The 17,299-nt window shown below is 44.4% G+C and overlaps 1 protein-coding gene and 1 long non-coding RNA gene across 3 annotated transcripts in view; both read right to left on the bottom strand.

Annotated features, from left to right (window-relative positions):
- Nucleotides 1-16,218, bottom strand: part of LOC131512215 (uncharacterized) — a 45,334-nt gene extending 29,116 nt beyond the window's left edge. Inside the window, exons 1-2 of one of the 2 annotated variants that reach the window (XR_009262026.1) lie at nucleotides 15,787-16,218; nucleotides 201-307 (exon numbers count right to left, since the gene is read on the bottom strand). This is a non-coding gene — a long non-coding RNA (uncharacterized LOC131512215). The remainder of the gene's footprint in view (nucleotides 1-200; nucleotides 308-15,786) is intronic. The other variant, XR_009262025.1, reaches the window with a different exon arrangement.
- Nucleotides 1,069-4,081, bottom strand: SOX2 (SRY-box transcription factor 2). The gene has a single exon (XM_058730599.1). The coding sequence runs from the start codon at nucleotides 3,153-3,155 to the stop codon at nucleotides 2,190-2,192; it is 966 nt and encodes a 321-aa protein (XP_058586582.1). The 5' UTR covers nucleotides 3,156-4,081; the 3' UTR covers nucleotides 1,069-2,189.
- Nucleotides 16,219-17,299: the final 1,081 nt, after the last annotated feature.

Below are 17,299 nucleotides of genomic sequence, written 5' to 3'. Positions count from 1 at the left end.
CCAACTTTTTCGCTCCCACTGTGGACAACTAGAGTCTTTCTTTACCTTTCCTAGGGCAAAAGAAAACAACAAATCCAATCTTGTTTCCCCACCCCTTTCCCCTCCCCCTACTTCTCTACTACCGTAGTAAAACATGGTTAACAGATCAAAAGCATAATCATCTCCAACTGTGATTAGCCCGGACAAAGTAAAATATCTACCTCAGAGTTGATTGTTTTCTTCTTTAATATGGCTGTTGCCTGGCTTCTCTTTTGCTTGTTATCAGCTGCAGAGATATCCGATTTGGGACTACAGGCTTGGACCCGCGCTGCCAATTTAAGAAATGGAATTCGTGGAGGGAGAGAGAGGAAAAAAGAAAATAAATAATAATAATAATAATAATAATAAATAGCCGTGATAAGTCGGGGGGGGGGGTTGTAAGATGCTCTTTGCTTTCCCTCTCCCCTAAACAGGAGAATGTAGAGGAGAAAGTTTATGAAGTCAAGGAACAAAGAAAGCAAACCACTTGTTTCCTCTCAAACAATAGCAGGGCTGAAGTAATCCAAACACCCACCCAGCAGATGAGCACTTTGCATGTCTAGTTTGCAATTATTCCGATACAAGAAGCATCATTTTCCCCTATAACCAGGTTTCCAAAGGGCCATTGTGCATTGAAGAAAACGAAAACAAAACCAGCCAACCTGGTTCTGATTTGGCTCAATACCCCATCTGCTGAGCCACATGAAAATTTTCAGAATTGACTCCTTTCTGGCAACAAGTGGCATAAATCAGTTTTAAGTATAAGTCCCCATCATGCTTATTCATGCTGCTTAGAAAAGGAGGGGGTGGATTTACAATATATGTCTCTAGTTTCTATTTTAGAAATGACACAAGCATTTGAATTTTTTGAGAGTACTTATTCAGTTAATCATTCAGACATTTATTTGTTGCAGTTAACATTAGCACATGCTACTGGACTAGAATATCAAGGTTTTATAGATATTTTGCTTTCCTGGCTGAGCACAGTACATACCCCGAGGAGTTATGTATAATCAGTGTTATCCAAATAAATGAAAGACTCAAACATAATTTCAGTGTCCATATTTCAAAAATTTATTTATCTCAAACTGTGCATAATGGAGTAAAAACTTAAGTTGAAAATGTACCTGTTATCAGGATGGTATTAGTTCAAATATATACATGGATTCTCGGCAGACTGATTCAAATAATACAGAGCCGAATCTTTAAAATACAACTACGGAAAATAAAGGGGGGAAAAACCTTAAAATATCACAATAAATTTACAGAAATATTACAAACCATAAGAAAATATTTCAAACACAGTAATTTCATGTTGTTGTTGTTGTTGTTTTATCTGAACAAAATGGAAAGTTGGGAAACAAAAGCTATTATAAATTACCAACGATGTCAACCTGTATGGCCATTTTTGCTTTTAACAGTAAGTTAAAAAAAATTTAGTACAATCTAAAACTTTTGCCCCTTTAAAGACCACGGAGATGGTTTTGCCAGTACTTATTCTAATGTTTTCCTTTTGTACAATTTTAAACAATTAAAATGTCCAAATCTGAATAATTTTCTTCTTTCCACGTTTGCAACTGTCCTAAATTTCAGCTGCAGAATCAAAATTCAGCAAGAAGCCTCTCCTCGAAAAATATTGGCAAATTCTCAGCTTATAAACAATGGACATTTTGATTGCCATGTTTATCTCGATAAATACTGTACAAAAGTTGCTTGCAAATATTAAAACATTTTTTTCGTCGCTTGGAGACTAGCTCTAAATATTATTGGTAAAGACTTTTGCAAACTTTCTGCAAAGCTCCTACCGTATCACTAGAACTTTTAAAAAGTTTTGCGTAGTTTTCTTTCCTCCAGATCTATACAAGGTCCATTCCCTCGCCCTCCCCACCCCACCCCCCCTGGTTTCCTCTGTACAAAAATAGTCCCCCAAAAAGAAGTCCAGGATCTCTCATAAAAGTTTTCTCGTCGGCATCGCGGTTTTTGCGTGAGTGTGGATGGGATTGGTGTTCTCTTTTGCAGCTGTCATTTGCTGCGGGTGATGACTTTTTTTTTTTTTTTTTTTTTTTTGAGCGTACCGGGTTTTTTTTTCTCCATGCTGTTTCTTACTCTCCTCCCATTTCCCTCGTTCTTCTTTGAAAATTCCTCCCCCCCTCTAGTTCACTGTCCAGCCCTCACATGTGCGAGAGGGGCAGTGTGCCGTTAATGGCCGTGCCGGGCACCGGGCCGCTCTGGTAGTGCTGGGACATGTGAAGTCTGCTGGGGGCGGCGGGCTCCGGCACCTCGGCGCCGGGGAGGTACATGCTGATCATGTCCCGGAGGTCCCCGGCCTGGCAGGGCGCCCTGGAGTGGGAGGAAGAGGTAACCACGGGGGGGCTGGAGCTGGCCTCGGACTTGACCACCGAGCCCATGGAGCCAAGCGCCATGCCAGGAGTGCCCTGCTGCGAGTAGGACATGCTGTAGGTGGGCGAGCCGTTCATGTAGGTCTGCGAGCTGGTCATGGAGTTGTACTGCAGGGCGCTCACGTCGTAGCGGTGCATGGGCTGCATCTGCGCGGCGCCGTGCGCGTTGAGGCCCGGGTGCTGCGGGTAGCCCAGCTGGTCCTGCATCATGCTGTAGCTGCCGTTGCTCCAGCCGTTCATGTGCGCGTAGCTGTCCATGCGCTGGTTCACGCCCGCGCCCAGGCCGGCGCCCACCCCGACCCCGCTCGCCATGCTGTTGCCGCCCGGAGCCAGCAGCCCGCCGGGCAGTGTGTACTTATCCTTCTTCATGAGCGTCTTGGTTTTCCGCCGGGGCCGGTATTTATAATCCGGGTGCTCCTTCATGTGCAGCGCTCGCAGCCGCTTGGCCTCGTCGATGAACGGCCGCTTCTCCGTCTCCGACAAAAGTTTCCACTCGGCGCCCAGGCGCTTGCTGATCTCCGAGTTGTGCATCTTGGGGTTCTCCTGGGCCATCTTGCGCCGCTGCCCGCGGGACCACACCATGAAGGCGTTCATGGGCCGCTTGACGCGGTCCGGGCTGTTCTTCTGGTTGCCGCCTGCCGCCGCCGCGGTGGAGTTGCCGCCGCCGCCGCCGCCGCCGCCCCCCGAAGTTTGCTGCGGGCCCGGCGGCTTCAGCTCCGTCTCCATCATGTTGTACATGCGGGCGCTGTGCGCGGGCCCGGCCCGCCGGCGGCCGCCGACCCTCGGCCCGGCCGGGACTTTGGGGGGCCCGCGGGCGGGGGGAGAGGAGGAGGGGAGGCGGGCGGGGGTGTCGGGAGCGCAGGGCTCCGCGAGAAAAATCAGGCGAAGAATAATTTGGGGGAAGAAAAGAGAGAGAGAAGCAAACTGGAATCAGGATCAAAAAAAGCGCTTCCCTCCTCTTCTGGCCGATCCTGCCGCCGCCGATGATTGTTATTATTATTTTTTGGAAAGGCTTAAGCCTGGGGCTCAAACTTCTCTCCCTTTCTTTCTCTCTCCTCTTCTGTCTCTCAGTCCTAGTCTTAAAGAGGCAGCAAACTACTTTCCCCCTTTTGCAAACACTCTCTTCTCTGCCTTGACAACTCCTGATACTTTTTTGAACAAGTTAATAGACAACCATCCATGTGACGGGGGCTGTCAGGGAATAAATGGGTTTCCAGCGACCAATCAGCGCGCGGCGGCTCCTCCACTCGAGCCCAGCCTCGCAGCCGGGTTTTGCATGAAAGGGGGCGGGGCCTGCCGCGCCGCAGGCCGCGCGGGGGAGGCGAGGGGAGGAGGGGGAAGGAGGGAGGGGGAGGCGGCTCCCAGAGCCAGCCTGCCAGCCACTGAGAAACCTTTGTATCCCCTCTCGCAGCAACAGGTCACACCACACGCCTTTTCGAAGGAAGTGGGTAAACAGCACCGAGACTGCGATTTTTTTTCTTCTTCAAACTTAATATTGATTTACTTTTTGCTGCGGGCTGCTGAAACGAGGAAGGGGCGCGAGAAGCCGCTAAGGTGTGGGGGTGGGGCACGGCAGAGTGGGTGGTTCAGGACGACTGTCCTACTAGTATTTCAGGAAACAGGCGGTGCAAGGAGTTGGTGTGTCATTGTTGTCCCGCTCCTCCGCATCCACCGCCGCCCCCCCCACTCCCTCCCCCGCTCCAGCCTCCTCCGTGCTTCTGCCTAACCTCGCTCTTCCCCTCGCCCCTCTTCCTCTACAGGTGCCGGCACTAGTTCGCCCCTTTCTTACACTGTCCCGACAAGAAGTTATGAGACGGAAAGCTCAGTGCTCCAAACCCTCCTAGCTGCCACGCACTTTGCTCTGTTTTAAGCATAGATCCTGCTGGGACTCTGGCCGACTCCGCACTTGAGGGGAGGCCGGGCCTGGGGAAGCTGCGGCATGCCTGCTGTCCCCTGACCAGCTCGGCTCTGGCCCCGACACTGCGGCTTCTCCCCTTACCCCCAGCCTCATCTCCCACCATCTTTCTCCGTTCAGTCGATAGAAGGGGGATGCCCCCACTCTCCTCCTCTCTCCCCGTTCTCCTCTTGAGCCTCCCCCAAAGCAGGATTTCAGTTGGGCGAGTTTCAAAAGGAGGTTAGGGGAAGAAGGAGATCAACAGAAGGACCTTTAGAAGCGCAGACTATAGAGCAGCGTCGTGTCAACTTCCTGGCATCCCTCGGCAGAGTATGGAGGCGGCATTTGGGCCGCACTCACAAACTCCCTCCCACGCAGAGTTCCCAGGACTCGGGCAGCACCAGCTCTGCCATTCCCCCTTGTGACTTCTACTGTGGTGGCCTGGCCCCTCTGCCTGGGCCGCCGGGCCTGGGACAGCGCTTGGAGGGGACTCCAGGCCTGGGAGGCGGGTGTGGTGCTCTCCAGGCACAGGTGCAGGCAGTGCAGGCAGGAAGAAGGCCGCCAGGACTGGGGACGGAGGGAGCCCAGCGAGGCCGGGGCTGAAGGAGGATGCGATGGAGGCGGGGGGGGGGGGGGGAGGGGGGGGGGTTAGGGGCTCAGGAATCCTGCCCGCCCAGGACCCAAGAGGGTAATTTTAGCCGCTCTCCCATTGTCCCGACGTAAAGATTTCAATAGGTAGGCGCTCAATGCGGAGAGCAATGGCAGCACGTCCGTTACAAATAGGTAGTTTTGTTTCTCTTGTTGTCGCTACACGGAGTCAAACAAAGCCCCGTCTAAGTTTCCTTCCACTCTCTTGTTGGGATCTTTGTGGCTAAAATGCACTTGACTACAAAGCGGGGGGGGGGGGGGGGGGAGTTGGGAGAAAAAAAAAAACCTGATGCCATTTCTTTTTTATAAAGGGCTTAAACCATGAGGGTTACTTATTTTCTTTCTTCTGTAACACTCTCTCCGCCCCCCTCCTTCCCTGATCTATATACCCTTACTCACCCTAAGAAAATGTTCTGAATAGTATCTGTCGGCCACGTTCCATTTATTATCTTTACAAAACTTTGCATTGTTTTGTTCCTTACTAACCTTCTTCCCATAACCATCACTACCCCCACTCCAACTTCTCCAATCCCTGCCCTCCGGGGCTTTTCTGTTCCCGTCAAACTCAAAATAGGCATGCTCACTGGAAAGCCAGAAAAGTTGAGAAAAGAATTCTGTAGACTTTTCTTTATAAATTATTATTTCCAATCAACCTCCCCTCCCCCAACAGTGTCTTCTTTTTCTCGCAAGTTATGGTTTGTTTTAGTTCTTGGGAACCCGGGAAGGGTGAGACTGGCCTTCTCGAAACGGATAAATATATGGCACTCTTTAGAACAAAATAATGTCTTTTGTTTATTCTGGGTGTAATATTAAGCTAAACACGGACGTGGAGATTAGGAAGAGAAAAGGTTAGAGGCTCGGAAGACGACACCGCAGCCACCAGGCTTTTCAGCGCGTCTGGTTTTAGGGATGTAGCTGGTGCGCCCCCTACTGGTTAATTCGCTTTTCCAAGACTACAGTTTTGCTTTTACCTTTAAAAAAAGGTGTTTGGAAATATATATATATATATATATATATATATATATATATTTTTTTTTTTTTTTAAATGAGGGGACTGGGAGGAAGATCCACTAATTACACGTAATCTAAACAAAAGAAAAGTTAACATATCATATAAGCTATGGAACTAAATCATAAGAATCAGATTTAATTTGCTTAACTTAGAAATGTACATATAACCTCCAGATAAGTAGGAGGTTAAACCTTGGGAAAAAATAGGTACAAATTATGAGATTCAACATATGAATGAATTATGATTGTCCAGATGCCACGAAGGGCAGACCAAGCATTCACTTTATGATTGCGTATGCATTGGTCTGCACTTAGTAGCATTATTCTGAAAACTTTAAAAAAGCTTACGGGTAATTAAGTTTGAAGGAAAAGAAAAACAAACAAACAAACAAACAAACAAACAAGGGATTGATGTGGATAATGGTGTATGTGCATTAAAATAAATATTAATAATGGATAGTTACAGAAGCAAATGTTTGTAATCTTCTCTCTCAAGGGGTAGTAGTAGGAGGCACAAATATTTCCTTGGGATAATATATAAAAGCTTTTATACATTCTCAGATGCATGTGTTTGTGCCTGAACTCTATAATAATGCATTTAAGAGGTTAAAGGGGCTGGCTAGGTCTTTTGTTAATTGCTTTTATCATATAAATAAGCTATGGAAATACATTACAATTGTGTTATCATTGGTTGCATTTATTTACAGCTTTATTTTAATTAAGCCTGCTGTACTTATCAAGGCAATAAACTAACTGTGGCTGGCATTTATGTATAATAATGTGCTATGAAAATAAGATTAAAGAAGATGGTGATAGCAGAAACAATTTTCTCATTAGATTTTTTAGAACATATGCATTAAAAAAAAAAAAAATCAGATCACCGGCCACTCTATTTCAATCCAGCATCATCACTGGCCCCTAAATATAATAATAACTATAATAATCACAATAGATGATAGAGGCAGCACTGTTTTAGGTTTATAACAGATGGCTACAGTACTAATAACAATACACCATTGACTACTAGGGTATCAAAATAAGACTTGGAAGAGGGTGCTTCATCCCTCAAGAATTTAAAAATGTTGCCATTGGCACAATTTATGAAAATTTAAAGTGCTTAATCTAAAGGAACTATAACATTTCCCTTTCATGGGCAGCAAAAAGCTGTATACTTTTAGAGCAAGATTAGAAATTAAGAACAAAATGCATAACTCCTAGGATATTCTGATTTAATTTTGTTTTACTATAGGCCCCAGCCCCAAACCCTTAACTGATTAAGTGTAGCTCAGTTTTATCATTTGCACTGATATTTCTCTCCTAAACTCCCCTCATCCCTCCTCAAGTATTATATCTGAAGCCAACTAACAATTTTGTGGAGATAGGGGACTGTAGACTTATTTTTTCTTCTTAGTGGCAAATAGAGGTTTAACTTGCAGTAATTAGGTGAGAACTAGCCAAGCATCTTACTATTATGATGCTTGTTAAAAAACGCTTCTTTTCTGCATCTGCATTTGAGTGTGTTCCCTCCTCTCTTAATCTTCTTATGGAAATGAAGGCAAACGGCAGGGAACCTGCAGAGTCTTGGAGAATGTCCTTGTTAACTGGAATTTCTCAGCATTGCTAATTAGCAGAGTTTGACGACCACCAGTATTGGGGGGAAAGCTCTGTTTAACCACTCACAAACCATTCCGAGGAAGAGCAGACTAATTTTATTTTGTAATTAAAATCTGAAAAGGGCCCTATTTGACAGTTAGGGCTATGAGAGTTTTATCTCCCCGTGAAATAATTACTGCCTTGATAACTCAATTTTCTGAAAAATGTCAACTGTGGGCTCCAAAAGTTTTAATTTCATTACGTAAGGAAAAAAAAAAAGAGAAAAATAGAATAAAATGTACAGAAAGGCTTTCTAATTCTGGAAGTGGTTAAATATATTAGGAGCCAGATTTGGCCAAATGAAGGGCTTTTTTCTCCCTTTTTTTTGTTATGTTTCCTCCGGATCCTAACCTTCCAGCCTTCTCCACTGAAAGCGACCATAGCACTGAACAGACTGCAGTGAAAAAGATGATACCAGTAGTGTGGTAAGGGGCATATAAACTAAAAAGAGAAGTACGGCAGGCCAAGAAAAGTTTCTGATTTTAAAAGCCAAAAATAGAGGAAAATTCCAACATGTAGGACAATGCTGGTGCAATCTGGTAAGATGAGATTTTATTGATATTTATCCCGTAACTCAAGAAAACTGAGAATTAGAGTCAGGAGACTGGTATAAGCCAATTTAAAAAATGTTTCCTTCTTCCCTCTAAGTTGCAAAAAAATGTTCCTCCATCACCTCAAATTGCAGTGTGCCACAAGGCTTCCTGAATGATCCACACTTAATTCTTCAAGATATGTGAAACAAACACAGATCAATGAAGGTAAAGAAAAGCATTAGAAAATTTCTTTTCCTTACAAAAGCATCGCATATTTTCCAAAAATAATAAGTAAGCCAGAAAAAGTTAGGATATTGAAACTAAGAGCAAAAATTAGAATAGAACTGTGCTGTTATCAAACTTCACTTGCTTTAGACTGTGAAGGATCCCTCGTGAGATCCTAGAGGGGATACTGCAATTTTTATAAAGCAGTTTTCAAAATGAGAGAAATTCATTCATCTACATTTCCTCCATTTTCTTTCTATTGCCAAACTTGTCAGATTTTGGAAGTGTGAAAAATTATTGACAGGAACTATAATACATGTTTCTAGATGATACACAGAGCAAGCACATATCTCTATCCCTTTTTTATTTACTAAGACATAAATATGCATATGGATGCATGGTAGATTGGCAATTTAAAATTCCTTAATTGTATTTTTTCTTCTTGTCTGTCCCTTCAGCACCTTGCCTTTAATTTCCAGAAGTGGTATTACACGTAACAAATGAACAAGGGGATAACAAATGCTATTTCAGTCCAGACCCAATTTCACCAAATAATTTCACTCAAGGGCTGTAAGGACCCTTGAAACCTAAGGAATGCAGAGCTGCTCTGAATCCAGCTCCCTTTTTTATTCACTCTCTTTCATCTGAATCCCACTGATGAAATAAATACATTTTAAAAAGAATTCAAGGATATAAAGAAAACCAAATATATTTCTCCCTTACTTCAAATTATAGCAACAAAAGTAATATATAATCACTTGTGTATGTCTTCAGGGCTATATATAACAGTCATCATATTGCTTAGAGTATTTCATATATATGTATCTTCTACATATATCCCAGCTCAAATATTTTCTGGAAAAAAGGATTCCCATTTCACGATTTCATTTCCATTTCTGAATTGTCAAGTAGTTTTAACGTAAGACCTGTCTCTGCACTGCAGCTGTTGTCCAGGGGAAAATGCAGTGTGCCCATTAAATGATCTAATTATTTTAAATAGAAATTCTCTTAAAAAAAAAAAAAAGACAAACTGAGAATTTAAAGAGACTGCTAACAGTGTTTTCCAATTACATTGACAAAAAATGAACCTATGATTTTGATTTTAAAAATCAGAAGACAGGAATGAAAAACAAAAACAAAACCAAGCCAACAGACCACCAGGAACTGCAAGTGGCCCAACAAATCCATGGCCCTGTTACACCTCTAAATCATTGCTTGGGAGTCTAAATACATATCTCCCTGACTGACCATGCTATCTTGCACAATTAATCATCCCAAAGGAACAGGGATTCCTTAGAATCCCAGTTTTCCAGTGACTAGGATTGTTACCCTGATGTTAGGAAAAAGACAGTCACCATTTTTAAATTCTCCGACTGTGATTATTTCATTGAGTTGTGACCACAACCTTTGTGGGAAAACAAACTGAAGCTTCCTTGGGATTTCTCTAGACTATATTAAATGGTACATGAATGACAACCCCAGTGCATGCCAAGCTTCACACTCACTGCACCGGCAATCCACCAAGAAGGGAGAACATTTCTCCCTTCGTCTGGTTCCTTCCAAACTCCTGAAATGGGATTTGTCTTCTTTCTTCTGGAGATCTCATCGTGTGCACTGCTTCTGTGTTACCTTCAAGCCCCCTTTGCAGAAGTACAATCAGACATAATACAAACTCAAAAAGTGACAACACTTTTGAGAGGGCAGAAGGCAGAGGTGTTTGGCACCTCAAAAAGCAGGTTGGGGAAAGAAATTAGATCTGTTACCATGTGTGAGGGACAGGAGTACTATCAAAGGAAAAGGAAGGAAGCCTTTCACCTGTTTGTATGAAAAGAAGCTGAAAGCAAATCATTAAAAAAAAAATCACCTACACCATCAGCCCTAAACAAAACTACTACCCACTTTTTCTCGGAGTTGCAGCGGTGGCTAGCCCTGGAAAGTGCTCTAAATCAAAGTGTGCACCCATCCTGGGCGGCCTGGCATGCTCAAGGCCTCCCACTGACATCTGGAGCCCTCTCCCGAAAGCTCTTCTGGCCTCAAAAGAAATGTCTGAGAAGTCTGCCTTCCCAGGGGCCCACTTCTACTTACTCCCTATTGCCCCTTTTCCAGCCCTGGCTCAGATGGAGTTGGGTTTCCAAACCCATCCCAATGGAATTCTCAGATGACTAGCCTGATGATAATCTTTAAAGGCTCCTTCGGAGCTAGGACTCTGACTTTTATCTCCCCTCCCAACCTTCTTCCCTTTTTTGTAGGCTCTCCCCATTCCTTTTCTCTCCCGCCCCAGCCCCCCTCCTTAATTTGAAGATCATTGACACGATAGGCTGTAATGAGTCCTTCAGAAACTGTTATGATCTACAGTGACAATCTCTGCACCTAATTCACAGATTATTGACAAGCACCGTGGGCTCAGTGGTGTCAAGTTGTACTTGTGGTTTCAACACCCTTCAGCAACCCACGTAGCAGCTGGGCCTTGGATTAGGACCCACAGTCTGGCAGCGTTTATCTGCCCGTTGAGTGGTAGAGAGATGAGTATCTGTCAATATCTCAGCTCCTTCAAGCCTGTGCCTTCGTCTGTCTCAGGGCTGGGTCAAGGGAACTAAAGGTTCTTCAAAGTTTAAAAACAAAGTAAAAGAGCAAACTTAATGAATGAAGGCTCATCCTTGAATCTTGGTCTTAATAATGAGTCATCTGCTCCACCCCCGAATAGTTTCCAAACTCCGAGCCACATACACTGGCTTTCATAGTCAGGCTTGGGTTCAGCAAGAACGGTTTGAGGTACGGAGGGGAGAGAGGACTGAAAACTTGGCACAGAGTTAGTGGGCTCAGGCAAGACTGGCCCATTATCCGGGATCGCCCCCAGAATCGGTCAAGATTGACTACTTATAAAGCAGGGCACTCTGCCAAGAGGCGCGGGTTCAGGCCTGGCCGCTGGGACAAGAGACCCCAAATGCCCGCTCCTCCCCTAAAAGGCGCATTGCTGCTGCAGGGAAATGCGGCCCCGTTGCCAGCCGTGCGGTTTTGCCTGCTTCTAAGGAGTCAGTCACTCGCTGTCCCCTCCCCAGTCCCCCAAGATGGAAGGGCTGCCTTCCTGCTGGCCGCCGTGGGGCGTGGGATTCCGGCAGGGGCTGAGGCAGCCTGAAACCACAGAAATGACACTGCGCTGGGAAAGCTGGGTGGCTTTCCCAGGCCTAGGCCACCCACTTATTTAGTTCTCTTTGCTAAACTAGGGGTTGCGCTTTCACCTGGGGCCCTGGGAAGTTGGGGACACACTGCCCCCCTGCAGCCAAGTGCGGCTCCTCCCCCTGGCTTCTCCCCACAGGTTGGGACCCCCCGGGGGGCGGTACCAGGTCGAAATCTCCCGGCCTCTGATTTTGCAAATTCTGCCTCCCTTCCGAACAGCAGGCATATATCCCCTTTCACGGGTCGCCTCCAAGATTCTGCTGGCTTTGGCCTCCTCTCGCCACGGGCAGCCTTGGACCGCGGCTGTCACGCACCGTTTGGTACTTTAGGAGGTTGGCGCTCGTTCACAAACTGGCCCGGACTTAACATTTCTGTAATGGGGACTCGGTTTTGTTTGTTTGTTTGCTTTTGTTTTTTGGTAAAGCAAAGGGTGGGGTTGCCTGTAGCAGGGAATCCCGCTTGCCCGTTATTTCGATAGGATTCCGGGTAAAAACTGATCAAAACCTTGATTCTTTTCCTGCCACTGTATCCAAAGTCATTTACTGAGAAACACAAGCTGAGATTCGATTCTGGAATCAGATGGAGAAGACCTCTCTCATCGCACTGAACAGCAATCCCCCTGAAAACACAATCTCGGATCCGCTGATTTGGGGAGGTGGGAGGAATCAATGTAAGATCAACATAAACAAATCTCGTGGCCACAGTATTAAATATTTTAAAAAGTAATTCTGTTATGAAAACTAATCTGGTTTCCTCCAATAGGCAAAATTTTAAAAAGCAAGTCCTAAACATCTTAAGGTTTTTACCTAAAAGTTAAAATTTTAAGTACATCCCTGAAGATCGAAATCATAAAACACCTTGTTGAGATCAGGTGTTCGTTTAGCACTCGAATTGTTTTCAAGTTCATTTTAAACACCTAAACAAACCCGTATTTTCCCATTATTTTCCTGCCAGAAGATATGTCATTTTTATAGTTTATCTTTCTGAAAGAATTCAAAGTGTACTTTTACCCTTACTTGCTCACCAAAGAAAAAGGCAAAGCTCTTTCTTATGTTAACAATACTTTTGGAGATGTAAAAGTACTCCTCTTCCCCCTAGGATAATTTGGATTCCTGGTCCAGGAAAATGCTGAATTTCAAAAGAAAATACTCTTTACCATTGGCACACCTTTCCTGAAATCCTACGGCTGAGATGCTGAGATAAAAGAAGAAAGGTGTCAGGCACCTGTTTCTTAAACAATATCTGGAATTTAACCGCTAGCCCGGAAAGGAAAAGTTTGATCAAGATTGCTTTGGGGGATGGGAAACATTCAAAGCAGAGACTGGCCTCTTAATTACACTCTGAAAATAAACAAATAAAAACGAGCAAGTTATTTCGTTTAGTCAGGGACTCAGTTACAATTCTTGAAGGACCTCCGAGGGCATTCAAGATGCTGCTGACAACGTCAAAGCAGCAAGCAGTAGCCTCTTCCGTTTTATTTTTGTAAATGTGTACAGAACGGGAGAAGTAATTTGCTTGGTTCTCCATAGCTACAAAAGAAAGTTCTCTTTGTTTTATATCAAGCTTCTCCACCTGTTTTACTATCTCATAATCTGAAAAGAGTCCCAAACCCAAACGGGGGTAGGGGGTGGCTGCAATGTGAGAAAGAGGAATAGGTTAGTCTTCATTTTTGATTGGATTGAAATTGTGTTAACTCCTTTTTATTTTTTATTGAATTAAATTATACTATCTTTCAAGGATATAAAAACTTGTTTCCTCGCCCCATCTCCTTTTTGGAGGGTAATAAAGAGTTTTATCTAACCCCAGAGCAAGGTTCTCGCGATTTCCAGGACTGGCGCTGTGCATCTCCTACTGTGTCCAACAGGGGGCGCTGGTCACGAACCTGCGCGGCGGCTCAGCGCCGCTTCACATCTGAGCCGGGTTCCAGCCCCGGAAGGCGAGAGCCGCTCGCGGGGTCGAGTACAGAGCTTTAGTCTTCGTGGATAAAAAGAGATTAAAGGCTAAATTCTTTTTTTGGGTGTGTGTGTGTGTGTGTGTGTGGGGGGGGGGGTTATCAATTTTAACCAACTACGAAAATGTAGAGCTTTTTATCCTTTGATGTTCTTATAAAGAAACTCCTATCGGTTGAGGAATTACACGGTTTCTGAGCCAACACTGCAGCTACAGTGTGGGGGAAATTATTTAATTAAAAATATATTTTTCCATCTGTTCACATGATCTTTTTAGAAGTACTTAAAAAGCTGACACTGATCCCTTTGGCCTGTTAACCCTGCCCTAAGTTTCAAATACTTTAGCTATTTCGAAGGCCCTTCCATTAATTTGAAGGGGAAAAATAAAAGAGACCCAAATATTTAAATACCCCCCTAAACATTTACTATTCTGCATCCTGCTTTTTTTTTTCTTTAAATAGGGGCTTTTGTGTGATTGACATATTTCACACTGCCGATTCTGCAAAGCCAGGTATAAATGACAAGAAGCGGCTCTTAAAAAAAGCTGATGTTGGACTACATAACACCCATGTATAAGATGAAATCTAAATAATATTGTAATCCACCCACCCCCACCCTAACTTAAAAAAAAAAAAAACCTTCACCTGTATTTAAATAGCGTGTCTTTAATTACAGCAGTTGGGGATGCATGAGGCTGAAATGAAATTAGCAGTCATTACCAGTCCTTTAACTCTGTGGTGCTTTTGATCAGCACTAAATTAGCTTTCCAGTCCTAACAAAGACTCTACAGCAAGCAGTGGGCTGTAAATAAGACAGCGCGACCTGCCCTCAACACCTTTTCTCTTGTCAATCATAGCTCTATCATTCAGCCCAAGATTAACCTTTATCTACCAAATTTAAGGAAAAAAAAAAAAGAACGAAAGAAAGAAGAAAAAGAAAAAAAGAAAAAGGAGGCGGGAAGGAAAGCCCCCTGACCACCACATGTCGCAATAACAGAGGTTCCTAAGAGGCCCCCTGAAATTGTGTTCTAATGAGCCTGTGTCAGAATCTGCAATTTCCAAATCATCCCTCCCCACCTCAGCCCCCAAGACCTCTCCAACATATTAGAAGAGTCAGAATGCTGTTCAGGTAGGAAAGGAATCCCTTTCTGCGAATTACTAATTGGGTTTGGGCCATCCTCAATAAGTCAATCTGCCATTACCCCTTTCCTCCTCTATTAGTCTAACAAAATTTGGGGAGAGGAGGGGATGTTTGAGGAGAAAACATTGATAATTTTAAGGCATATACATAAGTTTCTGGGATGAAAACAATCAATTTACTCCACTAATAGTATCTAGTTTCTAAGCCTGCGGAGAAAAACCACCAACAGCAACAACAAAAACCCAGCTGCTTTTCCTAGTACTGAATTAAGAAAGTAAAACATTGGTTCCGATTGCCATTAGAGGGCGCCAGAGAGCAAGCCCCATCACCTCTCGCACAACTTCCCACTGAAGCCCTCCTAGCTTCCAGCTCCGCCATGCTCTGTGATTCCTTCTCTCAGGTAATATTTCCTGCTTCTCCTGTCCTCTTGTATCTCTAGCCCCTTCAATGTCAGTCTCTCATAAAGAATGAGGTATCGCCATGTCCTCTTCCTTCTCTTTTTTCACACCCCCACCCCAACCACCACCAAAATAGTAAGACGCCAGATCAAAGAGTAGCAACCCCTTAATGATATGTACCTTTTGGTTCAAATCACTCTTTCCATTCTGTGTGACCTTGGTCTGGAGAAGGGTGTTTTTTTGTTTGTTTTTGGTTTTGGTTTTGTTTTGGTTTGGTTTTTTTCTTTGTGTGTGTGTGTGTGCGTGTGTGTGTGTGTGTGTGTGTGTTTGTAGGGATGAGATGCTAGCATTTGACATTTTTAAGATGGAAGCCTGAGTTTTTCATTTCTGCATCTCTCTCTGGGGGCTCACGGGTTTCTTTATTTTCAAAGGAAAAAGAAACACACGCCCTTGCAAGGCAACTGATTATGTTCACCACTAAAACTGTTCAGAAGAGGATAAAATAATGTCTTCACTTATGCATTTGTTAAAGAAATCACAATTAGCATTTAATTCCAAAAGTTAACGCTTTCAGACTTAAATCTGTCTGTATTAAATGACTGTTACACAGGGTGTATTTCCAGATCTCTTAAAGGTCAAAAGAAAAAAAAAAGAATGAGAGGGGAAGAAAGTGAGTTGGGGGGGTGGGCGGAGAGGAGTGAGCTAGCAGTGAATGTCAAAGTTGGGTTGCAAGCTACTTACATGTCCATGCCAGATCAGGGTGTTGTCTTGTAGCAGTTTGATTGGCAGGTAAAAAAGCGAAAGAACGTGAGGACTCCCTGAGCCTCTTGTCAGCCCAAGCTTGATCACTTCTCACCGGACAGAACGAGTTGAAGGAGCCTGCAGTTCCCCTCTCGTCCTCCATCCAAGGCACCGTGAATCCATTTCGGCTTTTCTTCCCCCCAGTCTCTCCATCAGCCTCCTGCCTTCACCCGCTTCGCCTTACACCAGCCTCCAAGACCTAGCCTAGCTTTGCCACTGCAATCCCCTGCAACAAGAAAAATCGTTTATGGCTTAAAACCCCAAATGGCTGATTTTTTAAAAGAGAGAGAGAGAGAGAGAGGGAGAGGGAGAGAGGGAGAGAGAGAGAGAGGGTGAGGGGGAGAGAGGGGGAGCGAGAAGAATGCACCCAGAGAACAACAAAAAAGTCAGTTATCCTAACACTGCTCTATCCCCCCACCGTACAGAAGAAGAATAAAAAAAAAAAAAAGCTTTATGTTTTTTCAGTGGGTATTCAAAGATAATTTGATGCCATTGTTTCTGCTACAGATGGTTCTTTTAAATACAATAACACGGCTCTTTGTGCAGGCTACCCACAATAAAAATCGAAAGCGTTCCCCTGAATAACCATTTTGTTCTCTCTTGTATGGGGCCAACAAAAGATGCCGTGAGGTAATGGGTTCTGTTTATTGAAGCCATAGAATAGGGGTTTGATAAAGATTTTTTTAAAGCAGAAGACCTTGCAAGGTCGGGCTGATCTCTTCATATTTTTTTTTATTAAAATATTTGTCCAATAGATTATTCCTTGGTGCAGCTGCAGGTTTCCTCCTCAATTTTTAATCAGCCTAAACATCTGTCTCTTTGAGGAGGCTTAAAAAAAAATCTGCGATTGTATCAATGGTGCAGTAACCTTATCAAATCCTGAGTTTTTAGGCTGAGTGCAGGCAAAGGCAATGGGAGTTTCAATGCTATTTGGTCCTGATGGGGTGAGATGGAGGGTTGAGGGAGAGGAGACACAACAACTCCAGACAGAGTGACTGAAGAAAACAAGGCTTTCCTCCTGCACCCCACTCTCCTGTTGACCATGTACAACTTGCATGAGTCACACAGATCACCCAGGACTCGAGGCATCTGTCCTGATCTCTGCAAGCGTCCACCCATGCTTGCATGTTGGACGGGGGCTAGGCATGTTTTCTTATCATGCTTGTCTTCTCCTCTTAGATCTCCAACCCTGAAAACCTAGGAGTGGAGCCCAGGGGGAGGAGTGGAACAAGCTAAAGGGTAGTCTCTAGCACCCAAAGGGTCCCATTCTTGGCTCTCTTTCATTCACTGTTAGCTAGCTTTGACTCACTGATTGCTATCCTGCCCGGGGACTGGTGGCCACAGCCTGCCTGTTATAGTGCCCCATCCCCTCAGGCTTGTTCTTACAGCCACCCTGCTTCCTCTTCAGTTCTCACAGAGCGTCAGCTTCCCCCAAGTGGGGAAGCCCTGCCAC

This window comes from Neofelis nebulosa, chromosome 5 (assembly GCF_028018385.1).
Source record: "Neofelis nebulosa isolate mNeoNeb1 chromosome 5, mNeoNeb1.pri, whole genome shotgun sequence".
NCBI lineage: Eukaryota > Metazoa > Chordata > Mammalia > Carnivora > Felidae > Neofelis > Neofelis nebulosa.
Note: the sequence above shows the minus strand (reverse complement) of the source record. Positions and strands in the feature narration are given on the sequence as shown.